General features: G+C 47.6%; 2 protein-coding genes across 2 annotated transcripts; both read right to left on the bottom strand.

Moving 5' to 3' along the window:
* Window positions 1-769: 769 nt before the first annotated feature.
* Window positions 770-8528, bottom strand: cnmd (chondromodulin). The gene is made up of 7 exons (XM_003453293.5): window positions 7834-8528; window positions 7465-7605; window positions 6289-6429; window positions 5628-5741; window positions 2713-2863; window positions 2206-2324; window positions 770-1550 (listed from the first exon to the last, which is right to left on the bottom strand). The coding sequence occupies exons 1-7, from the start codon at window positions 7903-7905 to the stop codon at window positions 1329-1331; spliced, it is 960 nt and encodes a 319-aa protein (XP_003453341.1). The 5' UTR covers window positions 7906-8528; the 3' UTR covers window positions 770-1328.
* Window positions 8529-9291: 763 nt separating this feature from the next.
* Window positions 9292-13586, bottom strand: LOC100699051 (protocadherin-8). Its single transcript, XM_005458133.4, has 3 exons — window positions 10593-13586; window positions 10256-10481; window positions 9292-10144 (listed from the first exon to the last, which is right to left on the bottom strand). Exons 1-3 carry the CDS (start codon window positions 13038-13040, stop codon window positions 9792-9794), a joined length of 3027 nt encoding a protein of 1008 aa, XP_005458190.1. The 5' UTR covers window positions 13041-13586; the 3' UTR covers window positions 9292-9791.
* Window positions 13587-15753: the final 2167 nt, after the last annotated feature.

The raw sequence follows: 15753 nt of genomic DNA, 5'->3' as shown, positions 1-15753 counted from the left end.
GAGATACGGTTGACAGCTTGAGGATATGGTTTATGTATTGCGGGTTTCGATTGGTATCGAGTGGAGGAGCTCGGAGCTGTTTGGCCAGCAGGTGAGGATGCGGCCCTGAGGTGGAGCGGTGATTTACAGTGGGGAGATGTGAGGGGAGCGGGTGCCTCCCCTGTCCTCCTATCGCATATATGCGGCAGCCGAAACTATGAGGGGGCGTCCTGCCGAGGCAAGAGAGCATTAATATGGATCAGCCTCCTAACCACATCATCAAGCCTCTCACACTGAGTTAAGTGTTAAATTCATCACACATCGTTTCATCTCTCGTGACGATCAAACGCCCATTTGTGACTCTGGATGGAACTCTTAGCTTTGTAACACTTTTTCACACACACACACTCCTTCACTATCCCTGACACACACACACACAAATACACCGCCCCCATCCTTACCCCCTACCCCTGCCCGAGGCAGCTCCGTGACATCAAAAGGAGCTAAGCGCTTTGCATCGTGGGTAAGATCTGGGAGCGTGACGGCTACAGAGTCTTTAGTCTCATTAAAGAGTTCTAGAGCTGCAACTCTCACATTAAAGAACTCTGGAAACTTCTTTCTGCTCATCCCTTTGGAGCAGCTGCCAGACGTGACACTTCTCAAAACTGTTTTTGAGCGGAAAAGAGAAGAGAGGGTGATCCCGAGTAAACTCGCCCGTGTGAACGGCGTGTATTTACAAACGGGCTAGAAAGTCATTTGGTCAATTAGAGAAGGAAGAGAGGAGGACGCCTTTAATGTTTACTTAAAAAAAAAAAAGTTTATTCAGTGATATTGCACTTTGAGATCACTTCTTCAATGCTTTACATGGAGATGAAAGTTTCTGAGACGATGCGTGCAGTACATTGTTTTAATGAGAGCTTCTCATGAAGGCGAAAGAGAGATAAAGGGCTGGAAAACATGCGTTTAAGATGCGAGTTAAGCCGGCTATTATTGGCTGAAGGCACATTTATTTACAGAAAGCACAAAATGAATGAAAAATGCTGCTTATCAGCTCTAAAAATACAAGCTCACCTTGCTTTTCCTAAATGCGGGTCGTTTTACATGCTACCTTTCTATGTGGTGTAGAGCTGCACATCATAAGCTGTGTGATCTTGATGGACTTCAAGAGTATGGTGTGTGTGTGAGATCATGACTGCCCTAGATTCTTTACCATGCATTGATAATGTGTAGTCACAGCAACCTGCTGAGGATGAGAAGCCACCGTCTTCCTTTTCTAAACTTTATCCCTCTCCTATCTCTCCTTCCCCATCCCTCCTGCACTCTGCCATCTCTCACGTGGGCAGGGAGGCTCACACCAGACCCAGGATGCGTGCCACCCACCAGTTGCAGGGCATGATAACTCGGCAGGCCACCCTGCAGCCTCTGTAGTGGTAGGGCCACGGGTGGAAGCCTTGGAGAGGCTCGCAGATCCTCTGACAGTGGGTGTAGCCGCGGCGGCACTCTCTGCAGCACACGCCCTCGTGGTCCAGCCTGGGGTCGATGTTCATGTCCTGCTCGCCTTCGAGGCCTCTCTGAGAGGAGGGAGAAGAGAGGAGAGCGGTCAGAGTGAGGCGTTCTTCGGCAAAAGCTCGTTTCAAACCAATTAAAAATGGATTTCCGACAGGCTGCGATGGGGGAGGGGGGGATGTTGTCTGATGTGGGTTTTTGTTGTCAAATATTTTCTTTTTTCAGAAACGGCGCTTGCTGTTTACCCCCCTCTGTGGTTGTCAGGAATGGGTTTGGTGGGGTTGGGGTGGAGGATTAGGAAAAAAAGAAAGTGGGGCCCGTAATGAAGGGGTGAGGATGCATGTGTGTATGCATGGGGGTCTGTGTGTGCTTAGCAGGGGCAAAGGGGCTGCTGAAGAGGAGGAGGTGGTGGGATGTTGTGGAATTATTCATACAGCCTCAATGCTGAAAGGAATGCTTTGGACAGCCACACACAGAAAACCGCACGCACAGACAACACGCCCACGCATACACTCAGATTTGCAGTGACAATCCGGGGCCCTCCACCGTGACCCCGGCATCTGCTGCCGCTCGCACGGCTGTGAGAATCCCTCGCTGGGAAAAGCCGTCTCAGGTAGGCCTCAGATCTGATCGGACAGCTGCGACGCCGCAGCCCAATGTAAACACAAGAGAAGAAGAAAAAGAGGAACCGTGTGAGTCACATTTGTGTGTGTGACTCACCTGATAGGGGTTCTCAGGGTTGAACTCTGCTTCCACGTCCTCCTCCACCTCCTCCTGACCTGCGGCTCCGGCTGCCTGGCGGCGCTGACGGGGGGCAGCCCTCCTCTTCCTCTGACCGCCTGCACACATCACACTCTCAGTATCTGACAGCAGACCAAATCTAGGAGCAGAATGGCACTAATGTGGCACACAGCCGTTTCTCAGGCAGCATTTTGAAGTCCGCAGCTGAAGCAGAAGGAAAATTGTGTTTTGAGAACTTTTGACCTCTCAGCACGCTAAAAATTCTACACTCAGCAGCTCAGAAACTTCAAAAGGATTTCTGCCTTTCTTTCTTTATAGCCTGTTTTTCTCTCTTTCTCTGTAGCTTAAACAGCTGCGATGTTAAATGAGAATGCTTGAGACTGTTTGACCCATATCCTCTTTGTTTTTTGTAAAAACAAGAAAAAATGACTGTTTTCTTGTCTTTTTTTAAAACAATCCATACCACTGAAAAATCTGTTTGCTTACTACTCGAGAAGGTGGGACGGAGCCAGAAGATTGGCAGGTCGCCGCACAAGTCCTTGATCTTGTTGCTGAGGAAGCCGGAGTCCGAGAGGGGTGTTTCAGCCGCTACCCAGATCAGATCATCGTCGAACTTGGCCGGGATCACTTCATCCTCCTTTTTTGGGTGGGAAAAGCAGATGAGACTGATACGCGAGTAAAAATCTTTCAAAACACACACACGGCTGCCAAAGGTGTAACATCACACTCATTCATGTATCTTGTTATGCTTTAAACAGTCCACACTCTCTGCATCCTGCCCAAGTCTAATCTGAATTAATACTGCGCTGTTAGTGCTTTTATGTGAACATAAAACAGAGTAGTAAAAAGGGAGCCCTTGAGGCTTTAGTGTACACATTTCCCTTTTGCGCTGACGTCTCGCTGTACACACAGTGTCAGAACTCATCAGCTTCTGAAGAGAAGGAGAGACTGGATGTCCTAAATTTGCAGGTTTCTGCAGATAAACTAATGAGGTTTGCAGAGGAGACACTGAATAAACATACATACTCTGTATCCACAGCCTGCAGGTAAGGAGGGGCAGGTGAGGCATGGGTGGGGGTGGGGTGGAGGCGGCTCTGTGGGGATGAATTTGCCCAGAGGCGTTTGTTCCTGAGGGCTGCGCTGCACTAGCCACAGACATGTTTATGGACTGTTATCCTCCAACCTTTTAGAAGCGCTGCTCTGTCTGTGCATGTGTGTGTGTGTGTGTGTGTGTGTGTGTGTGTGTGTGTGTGTGTGTGTCTTCTCTCTCAACTCAAATGATTTGCTGGAGGGACAAATAAAAGCGGGGGTCCTTCTTCACTGTTCGACTGACTGATAAGAGTTTATCTGACCCACTCTCTCTCTCTCTCTCTCTCTGGAAGGAGACGTGTGTGTGTGTGCTTATCTAACCCATATTTGCCATCACTCTAAATTATAGCAAATGACCAGCCCGCGGCAACCATTATAACAACATCTCCATGTCTCCAAATGCATGCACACAAACACACACACACAACGTCCAAATAATCATTTATGAGGCAAAGTGAGGCAATAACACAAACCCGCACAAAAGCGCAAACGTGAAATAAATGATCGTTTATGAGGCAGATAGAGGCAATAAGAGCAGCCCTGCGTGATAATTAATTGTGTTTGTGCACGCCGGCGTGCGCGTGCACAGGCGAGCGCCTATGAGCCGCGTGCTCACGAGAGCGATTTGGTTGATGTGGATTTATGTGGATGTGAGGCTTATGCAGAACTAAATGATTTTAATTATCAGACAGCCTCAATTGAACAATCACAAGCTGTGGCACTGGTGATTACAATCCTCATATTGAGTGAAGACCTGCTGGGTTTATTTCTAAATCTTAATAGAGTCCAAGTTATATGATGGGAAGCCACACACAAAAGTCGCATATGTGGCTTGGAGAGCGCTTCACGATTTTAGCATCAGATCAAATGAACACAGCGCGCTAAACAGAAATACTTTATGAGAGCTTTTTATAGTGTAACTGGTGACATCAGTAATAATCTTTGCTTTGCCTGATTTGAACTGATTCAAAGCAGGCGTGGGTCTGAATGAGAAGGCAGTTAAAGCGCTTGAGAATAAAGTGTTGTATGAGTATGTGTGAAAAGGGAAATGTTACTTGTAGTGAAAAGTGCTTTGAGTAATTCGAAATATTGCTTTAGCATATTCTCCCCCAAAATGTGTCTCTTTTAGCTGTCATGTTTTAAGTAAGTCAAAATAATGCTTTTCATTTCAAGAACCAAAGGGGCAAATTTGTTTGCTCCTGTGTGATAAAACAGTGTGCTGACTGTAAGCCTGCTTGACACAGTAAAGTTTTGCAACTTTAATATTAGTAGCGTTAGCTTAACATTTGACCCCGTCTATTATTTAATAATTAGTCTACTGTTTTGTATACTAATTAGTTCCCTATAACTAAGCAATGCTATTAATTTGACAACATTTTTACACAAATGTTAGTGACATTGAAATTCAGACTGTGAGCAAAAAAGCTATAACTGCCGACCCTGTGGGGGACCTCAGGATTGCTGCTGTATTTTGTGGTTGCTCATATAACAGAGGAGCTCTCAAATTTACAAGGAACAAAGAAGCCCTCGTAACGTTTACACTAGCTTTCACTGCTTTGGGTTTTTGCTCAGCTGACTGTAACAGCTGATTCAAATATTTCTCCATACCTGTCCACTAGCTTGCCTGCTAATTGGCTAAGCTACACACCACAGCATGATGTATCTGTGATGAAACTAGACATATCGTGCCAGTTTTATCACAAACTAGCATGTTATGTCACAACTGTGATGGCTCAAGGATGAAGTGAGAGCAACACGATATGTTGTGTTGTTGTTCATACATGCAGTTTTTGTTTGTTTGGTTTTTTGTCACTGATTCAGGCTAATTTTACGATATTTCAGATTATATCGAACACCCTTTAAATATGGGTCAAGACCACTCTTTGAGAACTAGAAACCTCACCCATCTCATGGCATGATTTAAAATTTGCAACAGCTGGTACTCTAAAGAAAAACTTGGAAATTACTGAAGGTCATAAAGGTGTGGCCATAATTTCATGGGAAAACAGGAGTTGCAATACTGTAGCATGGCCCAACGTGATGGACCAGCACGCGACACTGCCTATCTATTTGAATGAAGGAAGAGGGAGGAGTTTTTGTCTGTAAAGGAAAAATAATTCACTATAATTGAAATTATTATTATTTGAAAAAACAAAAAAGCCCAAAGAAGCAAGTCCAAAGTGACTGGTGACATCTGGAAAATACGGAGGCATAACTAAACACAAATTCGAGAGCGTTTCAGTTAAAGGTAGGCCTGTACTGAGAAAAAAAGTGCTGTTGGTAACAAAACATACAGCATAAAATCAACCCACCAGCTCAAACGTCATTGATTCCTTGTTCAGAGCCTCCACGTCTGGTAGATGAGCTTTCACCTGTGTCTTGATGTAGCACTTCTCTCCTGCTGAAAACCGGATCCCTGTGATTCCCTGGATAAATTTGAAAAATCAGGGAATGGGGGACACAAATTAAAAGATGTACACTACGCCTCCTAACTTAACTTCTGAGGACATTAACCTATTTCCCCCATTGACAGTCTGAAGGTTTCCATCACAAACATATCACAAATAAAATCTGTCAGGTTTTGATCGAATTTAGGGCAGTCATAAATTTGAGCACTCTCTCAGATTGAGAAAATACAATCACAGGGGACACTGTGATTAAAAAGGTCAAAATTTTAATACATAAAAGGCTAAAACTGCTGCTTCACTAGTCTGATTGGCCTGGTTGGGGCACTTTAATTAAAGGTCAAAAACCACCAGTCTGAACGTAATGAAAATTGGAGGGACAGTGCATCTCGACACTGATTGCCCCTGAGGGGATAACTCGCCTGCTTGTTCTTAATTTCTGCTCCGTGATAATGAGCTGATGGCTTCGACCAGTCTGATCGACTTTTCCTCTGATGCTTTAAACAGCCTCCTGATACACATTTACATATATATATTTTTTCATCTGGTTACGTTGACCTGAACTCACAATCTCGAAGTCATGGACCTCCACGGCCTCGTCCGCTCCGCTGCCGGTGCTGAATCTCTCCATGTTATTGGCAGTGTCGATCTCCATTGAACCTTCTTCCACTTTGCCATTGATGCTCATGCTGTAGTGGACATTGTAGACCTACACACACACAAGCTTTTCTGACTGGCATGTAAGGTATGAAAGTCCTGAGACTCACCCCACCCCAGGCATTCGCTCTTTCACTCTCCCTCCGTCTCTAATCTCACCCCGTGACTTCTCCTCGCACATACCACCTCATTTTTTTCCTTCTCAAATGCTCGTCAGAAGAATAGTACCCTCACAGCTCCCCAGTAATGTAATTACCCGCCTACAGAGCCTCTCCATCATGCGTTAATAACATTTTCTAACTTCTTACTGGGAGAAAAACACACTCAGAAAGCAAAATTTGGCCTCTCATTTCTTACACCTCTTGCCCCCGGAGCATCAGCTGGACCCTGAAAACTCTCCCACAACCCCACCCCTCATTCCAACCCAGCCAAGGTCCTTCTATATACACCGCCCGCACACACAGGCACACAACGCCTCCATTCACCAAGCTCTGCCTCAGACTGTACCATGAAATGGGAGTGTTTCATTTACATTTTTACTGTTTGCCTACACTGCAAAAATAACCCATCTCGAAGAAGTGCTTGAGTCTGCAGAGACTTTTTTAATTTAAACAAGTTTAAAAAGAAGAAGAAGAAGGAGAAAAAACTACCAGTGATGACTGCGTTTCACTTGTTCCTAATTTCAAACAGCTTGTTTCAACAATGTCTTCAGTTAAGGGATGTTAGTTTTATAGAGTGTGGGAGCTGTTTTTTTCTTTGGTAGCAGGGACACTTGTTTTAAATGGGTGTTTGGTGGCTGTGCATGGATAAAAGAGGGAATGGTCTTTGGAGGCTGTGCTGCACCCAGTCCCTAGTAATACATAAAGATCTGATGAATATCTAAATAGATCCTGGAATATGCAAATCAAAAAACGTAGATTCTGAGCTGGAATGCTCCATATATTCACTTGCGTGTTAACTATATTTGAAAAATAACTTTTAAGTAGTTTAAGATCATTTTGAAGATGCTGATTCCCCCTAATATTTTCATACAGTTTAAAAGTTGATATGATATATATATATAACAGCAGTAAAGTATCACTCTTACGTGGTTTTCATTGTTGTTCCAAAAGTAGAAGGCTCCGACGGCTCCAAGCAGAAGCAGGAGGGCTCCGGTTATGAGCACTGCGACCCCGGCCTTCAGGAGGCGGCCGGTGGCGGCGGGTTTGACCGCCAAGGCGGAGTAGGCCTAAGGTGAAAAAACAAGCAACCCTCTAAAAATGATAGCATGGCACAACAGCACAGCTAACTCTTGATAACACAGCGTTACGGTTGTGCAGCAGTTAGGGGATTCAAAGTTATCTATCCAGCTTTTGGTCTTGAACCCTGACTGGTTCACACACACACACACTCACACACACACGTACAACAGCCTGCATCATGGAGCAGAGAGGCCGGGCTGGACTGTACAACTCACCGGAGGCATGAACTGATGCAGGTCCTCTGGTCCCGCCGAGGCAATCGGTACTTTCTCTGAGTTCTCAGCCATGACTGAAGCCAAACACCTGAGGAGACCCCAGTCCACTCTCTCTCTCGCTCTCTCTCGCTCTCTCAGGGGAGGGGGAGGATAGACACTCCTCAGTCACGCAGGCACGCAAGTCCACTTTTCTGTTGCTGTCGTGCTGAAAGTTTCCTGACTATAAAACTAAAACTTCCAGCTGATGACCATCACATGCAGTAACCTCTTATGAGCCAGTTGTTTTATACCTTCTGTCAAAAAAAAAATTAATGATTTTTTTCCCTCTTTGAAGTTCGTATAGGCTGCTCATGCAGCTTGCATGAGTTTGACTCCTGCTCCGATCCTCAGAATTTAATATGACTTTGTGACAACCTCAGACGGTGAGATCTGTTCGGCAGGACGAGGGAAGGATGGGGTTGTCTCCCCGTATCACCTTTGCACACACACACCGTATCCTCCTCCCTCTCGCTGCTTTTCAAAGCCTCTACAGACTGTTTCGGGGTCAAAGGTGACTCTGGCAGAATGTCGCATGGATTTTTTTTCTTTCCCACCCTGGAGACGGTGTATTTACACGGCACTGTGCAAAGGCAGCAGCTTGTTGGACAGATTCCCACCGCATTTCCCCCTGTCTGCGTCCAGGGCTGTGGTTGCTGTTATTAAAAAAGAAAAAAAAAGGAAAAAGAAAAAAAAAAGCCCCGAATCCATGAATGATAATGATGGGATTACGTAAGGGGCGCACGGTGCGCATTTGGCAGATCGACAAAAAACATCGTGACAGGATAACAGGAAAGCTTCCCCCCACAAGGACTTCATGTACTTTGACAAAAAAAAAGAAAAGAAAAGAAAAAAGCACAGGTGCTCTTGGATGCCTGTGTGCACCGTCAAACTTATTCTTAGGATCCTCTGATGTATGGAAGCTCAGAAGACAAACAGCAGACGCGCTTTTACGCGTAGCCCCTGTCAGTATGAGCCTCACACATAAGCGCGCTCTCCAGGTTTTAATGATTTATATAAAGGAAACCTGAACATATCTTTAATTCATGTGTGCTATCAGCATGCAGGTCCCGTGAAAATAAATGTAGTTATTAAGTGCCTGAAAGAGTGCACAGACTAACGATGGAGGTCTTTGCTCGATATGCATGAGAGTGATTTGCTCAAAAAGAAAAAAGAAAAAACCTTGGCGTCTGTTCTGGCATCTCACCAGCGAAAATCGTATTCACAGAGGGGGGAAAAAACTTAACTGACCTTCCTCAGCGGGCTGCAAGGACAGAGGCTCACTACCGCAATAACAGCGACACCTGTTGGTTTTTTACAAGACTGATGCTCCTGCAAAAAAACAAAAACAAAAAAACAACAACAACCCCCCCCCAAAAAAAACGGTCATCCTGCTTGCCCTCATTACCAATCAGCTCACACTTTTCAGAACAATTTAAAGTTTATTTCCTTTCAGCGTATTGTGATGATAAAAAAAGACTGTACAGTTATTTAATTATTGCATTCAAGTCCGTTTCCTTATGTGGTTGTCAGCTTGATACATTATTGGTCACCAGCCCTCCATGAAACCAGATTCTGGGCCATTTTTCGTTTTAAATAGCAAGCATGCATAAAGATTGATAATTACAATTCATATGTACACATCTTTTGCTTCATTATACTTTCATTATAAAAATAAAAATCTCTCTATGTACAAATCTTGCATATTATACACATCCGGTCCAGCAAGTTGTCACAAAGTGATTGGATGGACTTCAAAGGTGGCTTTTACATTAAAACAAATGAAATTTTGGGACATCAACGTGTGCACACTCTCCACAACAAATAGTTACATTGTTCTCATTGTCAGTTAATCATAAATTAAAAGTCTGAACACACTATATAGTTCCTTGCGAGTGAGCTTAGGGCTGTGTGTGTCTATTTTAGTCATCATTGTTGGGACAGTGTGTTGGGGTCGGGGTGTAAACGGGGATGCTTATATCGCTGATCTCCTGCACCCTCACAGGTCTGGGTGGAGTGACCAGAACGTAGTCGTACTCCCTGTGCAGCACCTTCTCGTACACGCTCTGCAGACCCACAGTTTTGGGGATGTGGGCCTGGTAGTAGTTGTCCCTGCGGTGAGGATCCCGGGGCAGAGAGGCCGTTTTGGAGAGACTGCTGAAGGAAGAGAGGGTCGGGGCCGGAGATGGGGCTGCGTTGGCTCTCACTGCTGATGGGCTCCAGCAGCGATCTGAGTGACCCAGGACCTTACACTCATTGGTGCAAGCCCACAGAGCTGGAAGAGAGGAGGGTAAGAAGGTGGGGTTAGATTCAGATTGGTGCACACCACCTAGCTCACATCTCATCTGATGATAATTTTAGCTTGAGTTAATTTTCTTGCTCTTACCATTTTGGCCACCCATGGGAGGAACTGCTGCCCCTTCTTTCTTCAGGCCAGTGTCTCCACTCACATCACTGTCACTGTCATTGAAGTCACTGTCCCCTTTGCCACTGTCTTTGCCACTGAAGGCTGGGTCCCTGGCAGAGATGGTGGTGTAAGAGTTGCCCTTCCAGATGGTGATGGGCCTCACCGCCTCTTTGCCATTCCCATACCCGGGCAGAGTAGAGTAGCCCTGCAGGAGGGGGGGAGAGAATAGAAAAACAGAGGTTAGTGTCTGCTTGTTGTGTGCAACCTCCTCCTCCCTACCCTCCCCCAGCACGCTTGTCCCAAAGGTGCATCTCACCTCGTGTTTATTCCCCCGGAGCTTGCTGTTGTTGTCTGAGTCATACACGCAGGGCACTTCGCTGCCGTCCTCCGAGGCCGAGCACATGTCGCTGCCCCCAGGGTGAGCCGAGGTGAATGCCCCTGGCTGGCTGCTGTACGACTGTCCGTCAAAACCCGCCTCTCCCCCGGCTCCGTGGAGAGGCAGGAGCGGGTTGTCCACCACGTGGCTCCTACCCCGCTCCAGAGTGCCCTTCTCCCCGTACGAGTCGCTGTCATCTCCGCTCTTGTCCCGCTTGCGCCGGTTGCAGGTGGTGGCGATGAGGATGATGGCGAGCAGCAGGAGAGTGCAGCTCCCCGCGAGGACAACGATAATCACCACCGACAGGTCCCACTGCGCGTGCACCTCCTCCCCGCCGCCCGGCTGGTACACGGTTCTGTCGCTCGGCGGGGAGCCCGCGATGATGAGGAAGTGGAGCGTGGCTGTGGAGGTGAGTGCGGGTCTCCCGTTGTCACTCACCGTGACGGTCACGCTCAGGGTTTCGTCCACGTCATGGCTCAGCACCTGGTTCAGGTAGATCTCCCCGGTGGCTTTGTTAACGGAGAACACGGAGGGCTCGCCGGTGGCCAGCCCGTAGGACAGCTCCGCGTTCACGCCCTCGTCTGCGTCCCGAGCCTCCACGCGGGTGATGACGTAGCCGCTCGGTGAGTCCCGGGGCAGGAGGACTTCAGCGGAGCCGTTGTTGAGCGCCGGCTGAGTGATATACGGCGCGTTATCGTTCTGGTCCACTATCCTAACGTACACGCTTGCGCTGCCAGACAGCGGCGGGGAGCCGGCGTCACTGGCCGTGATTCGGAGCTCCAGCTGCTTCATAACTTCATAGTTGAAGCTCCGGAGCGCGTAAAGCGAACCGCTGGCAGGGTCCAGAGACACAAAGGTGGAAATGGGGGAGCCCATGAAATAAGTGTCCGCCAGTTTATAAGTGACCTTCCCGTTTGACCCCATGTCCACGTCCCGCGCCACTACTGTGGTGATGTACGCGCCGGGCGCGTTGTTCTCCACGACCGACACTTCGTACACAGGCTTGCTGAACACCGGCGCGTTGTCGTTCTCATCCGTCAGTCTGATGGTGTACTGAGTGATGGTCCTGAAGGGAGGGGAGCCCAAATCCTCCGCCACCACTGTGAGGTTATACTCGGGGATTTTCTCCCGGTCCAGCGGGCTGGTGCTCACAATCATGAAGCTGTCCTCGTACGCCTGCTGCAGTCGGAAGTGATCGTGTCCGTACAGCGTACAGTGCACCTGCCCGTTAGCGCCCGAGTCTCTGTCCGAGGTGCTGACCAGAGCCACGAAACTCTCTCTGGCTGCCGCCTCGGTTATGTACGCTATTCCCGCCGTGATGGACGTCATCGGGGTGATTGAGATCTCCGGCGCGTTGTCGTTAACGTCCTGCACCTGCACGACAATTTTGCAGATGGCCGGGCTCGGGTTCGGACCCAGGTCAGTGGCCTGGACGTCAAACTCGTACGTGGTCTTACTTTCAAAGTCAACCGGGCTCTCCAGAGTGAGCCGCCCGCTTTTTCTGTCCACTCTGAAGAGTTGTCGTATTTCCGGGGGCACCTGGTGACCGAACCCGTACACCACCTCACCATTCAGCCCTTCGTCCGGGTCCTCGGCGTTCAGGTCCAGCAAGAGGGTGCCCACCGGCGCGTCCTCGGGCAGGTCCACGGAGAAGCTGCTCCTGTCGAACACCGGGCTATTGTCGTTGTAGTCTTTCACCTTGATGTTTATGCGCGTCGTTCCGCTGCGGGACGGGTTGCCGCCGTCCATGGCGACCAGCTCCAGCGCGTAAGAAGCCTGCGTCTCCCGGTCCAGCTCCTTCATGAGCACCAGCTCCGCATATTTAACCCCGTCGGCCCTGCTGAGCACGTCGATCGAAAAGTGGCTGTTAACAGAGATCTGGTAGCTTTGGATGTAGTTTGTCCCAACATCCTCATCCACGGCAAAGTCCAGGGGGATCCGGGTGCCCACCGCTGTGTTCTCGGAGATCTCCAGACTCGACTCTTTCCGGGGAAACTCGGGAGAGTTGTCGTTGATGTCCTTGACCTCCACCTCAACGTGAATGAGCTTGAACTGCTCTTTGGAGAAGCTGACCACGTCGAAAGCGATGAGGCAGTGCAGGGTGTGTTTGCAGATCCGTTCTCTGTCTATCCTCTCTCCTATGGTCAGCTGCCCGTCGCTCTCTCTCAGACGGATGAAAGATGAGTTGAACTGTTTCATCATCCTGAAACTGTTCCTCGAAGAAGAGGCAGAGGAAGAAGTGTCCTTGGCTAAGTTTCCAATCACCGTCCCCGGTGCGTCTTCCTCAAATGTCTGATATTTCACCGTCTTTCCGTGTGTCACAGCAGCCAGGCTTATCAAAGAGGCGCACACTAGCACCAACAGCCCGTTCCACCCTGTTTCTCCCATCTTGGCACCTTCTTTCCTAAATATTCTGAAATTCAGCAGAGCGTCCTCACTCAGTCCAGTTCAAAGTTTAAACCAAACGCACCTGAGAAAAACAAAAACAAAAACAAGAGTTCTTCCCGCCCTCTAATCAACTCTCCGGGGTTGTTTTTTGTTCAGATAAAGCCCGCAATAAATATTCCATATGTCTTTCAATGCGCACTCTGGATGCGCTCCGCTCTCTCTCGACTGGAGGTGTGCTGCTCTCTCAGCGCAAGAGGGCTGCAGTGTCTGCAGGAGGGTTTATACGGCGAGGCATGCAAATGAGCCTCACTGTGACCAATCCGGGCTTTGAGATAGAGGGGGGAAAAGAGAGGGGGGGACTTCAGAAAGACCTCTATACCCTGTTTAGAGATTCCTGGACTGTGCGGAGAAACTTGGCTCCCAATATGTGGGCTAAACGCGGGGCTTGATTTAATACTGCTATAGTTTCCTTTGCTTGTTTATATTCCTCGGGCTGTTAAATGAGTCTGCGCACCGACACGCGGGGAGGGGGGCCACGGAGATGCGCAGTGTCCCTGAGCTAGAGGACAAAGCATTTGAATAGGAGTGTCTGCTCGGGATGCTTTACCTCTACAAGCCTTATTTCAGTATCAACGGATTTATGTTCAAACGCTGTTTGCTCGGATCATCAGGCACGCGTGTCCTGTGTCAGAGTGGAAGCAGCCACTGGTGGTGGTGGTGGTGGGGAGGGGGAACTGCCCCAGTGACCTCTCCATCTCTGATACAGTACAATAACTTAACACATGCAGGAAATATGACACCGTTTGTTCTGTGTTGGCACTGAGGGGCTCAGGCGGATAGAGAGGATTTCACGTAGTTTACTTTTGATAGACTCATTATGCTGACACAGCTCAGCGTGCCGAAGGACTCAAAATGAAATGTGGCTTAACTGAAAGTAAGAGACTAATTTTTTTCTTTTTCGGGGGCTCTTTTTTTAAAAAAAATAAAATTATCATTAATAAATTCCATAAATTTCCTCTGCCCTATGTTCACTCATCCCCCCTGTGTGTTGTAATCCAGTAATTGTTTTCCTATCAGATCATATCTGAGGCGGGAAACGGACTATATCCACTTAAGCATCGATTTTTATTCTAAATCTGTCTCAGCTCGGATCTTCTCACGAGATGTCTTGTACGATAGAGCGGGGGGAATTTTTAATTAAAGCCAGTGTAACGTCCCGATTTAACATACGACTCTCTTTGGCCTCGGCTGCCAGAACAGAGAGGCGCAGGTGAGAACGACACACACACACACACACACACACACACACACACACACACACACACACCCGTTACAAATGGGATTTGGCTGTAAACGCGGGGAGGATTTATCAGGATTTCAATAGTGAGATTATATCAAAGGCCCATGAAGCCCTCGTTAGTAGCGGTGGGATAATGGCATGGCAGGGCCTCCCTTTTGCAGGCGCCCATGCCGATATTGTGGCCCCCTGAGCCGGTTGTGGGGACCCTAACCCCCTGCAACCTCCACACAGCCCTGCCTAACTGCAGCATAATGAGGCAAAGCCACATGTAGCCTTTGTACCATCCCCTCCACCCCCCTTTCCCCACGACTCCTTTCATTACATGGAGATGGGAGATGAATTGCCCTGGACATCAGGGTCCCTTCTATTAAAATACATTTAGAGAGAGGGACCGGGCCCCGTCACGGATCTTTAAGGGGATTTTCTCATTCTTGCCCACTGGACTCACTTTCCCTCTCTCTCGCTCTCTTTTCTCCTCATTCACCCTCCTACTCCTACTCCTCTCCCCCTCACGCCTTTTCAGGGGCAACACTTGCCTTGCAGTGGAAGCTAATACCACTTGGCATGTTCTATAAAGAACCCATCTGCCACAGAAAGTCAAATAGAAGACACCTGAATGGACAACATCCAGTCAAGCAGCTTGCAGAGTTAGACACAGTCAGGCCTGTCCTAAACGATAAGCGCACATCACTCTGTGATTGATGAATTACTGCAAAGCTACATGGCTGTTATAGAAATATTGGTACCACTTTCCAATCAGGCACCAACAACACCCAGGATGTGCTAAATTCCTTTGACTGCATGAACCCTCGGGGACAGATCAGACTCTATAAAAGGTCTGGACAAAATCATGTATTCATTTTTTTGTGTATTGAGTGCATAATCAACCTTTCTAACTACCATAAAAAAGGTTTTATTCAAAGCTTTACAACTCATATGTTTCCAATTTCTATATTGTAAAGGTTCTTTATAGATGACAAACATCCTGAACCTTCACAGAACATTAGGGACGTTTTGCAAATTACTTCCCTATTAGTTCCCTATGCAATTTTAAGAAGGCATTGCAGTTATGTTATTTTAAACTTAGATAAAAAACATTATGAAGAGGACATTTATGCCATCTAGTAAACTTTCCCATTGATGACACTATGAAGATCATATGAGTCTACTTTTGTTGTAGGACAGTCCGTTTTGTTTTATTTTGTAGTTACGGTGGAATAGATAACAGGATGCTTAGAGTACCGCTTCACTGATAAGAATATTATGTTGAGGAAGTAATAAGAATGCCGGTATATGAGTTTAAGTTTGTCACGTGATAAGGAGCCCGTTATGAAGATGTTCCAGTTTGGTTATGCCACGCTTACACTGCAGCATTACACAGAGGACATGTGGGACATTCAGATAAGATTCCTA

This window comes from Oreochromis niloticus, linkage group LG18 (genome assembly GCF_001858045.2).
Source record: "Oreochromis niloticus isolate F11D_XX linkage group LG18, O_niloticus_UMD_NMBU, whole genome shotgun sequence".
Classification (NCBI taxonomy): domain Eukaryota; kingdom Metazoa; phylum Chordata; class Actinopteri; order Cichliformes; family Cichlidae; genus Oreochromis; species Oreochromis niloticus.
The sequence above is the reverse complement of the archived record's forward strand: the minus strand, read 5'-3'. Positions and strand labels throughout refer to the sequence as shown.

What these genes read in the sequence shown, in the direction of transcription:
- cnmd (XM_003453293.5), bottom strand. Translation starts at nt 7,905, where the DNA reads ATGGCTGAGAACTCAGAGAAAGTACCGATTGCCTCGGCGGGACCAGAG. An exon ending in GGAACAACAATGAAAACCAC is followed by an intron (nt 6,430 to 7,464) that starts GTAAGAGTGATA and finishes GTGTGTGTGTAG; the next exon opens with GTCTACAATGTCCACTACAG. An exon ending in CCGTCCCACCTTCTCGAGTA is followed by an intron (nt 2,325 to 2,712) that starts GTAAGCAAACAG and finishes TGATGTGTGCAG; the next exon opens with GCGGTCAGAGGAAGAGGAGG.
- LOC100699051 (XM_005458133.4), bottom strand. Translation starts at nt 13,040, where the DNA reads ATGGGAGAAACAGGGTGGAACGGGCTGTTGGTGCTAGTGTGCGCCTCT. An exon ending in TCCGGGGGAATAAACACGAG is followed by an intron (nt 10,482 to 10,592) that starts GTGAGATGCACC and finishes CCCCTCCTGCAG; the next exon opens with GGCTACTCTACTCTGCCCGG. An exon ending in TCCCATGGGTGGCCAAAATG is followed by an intron (nt 10,145 to 10,255) that starts GTAAGAGCAAGA and finishes CCTCTCTTCCAG; the next exon opens with CTCTGTGGGCTTGCACCAAT.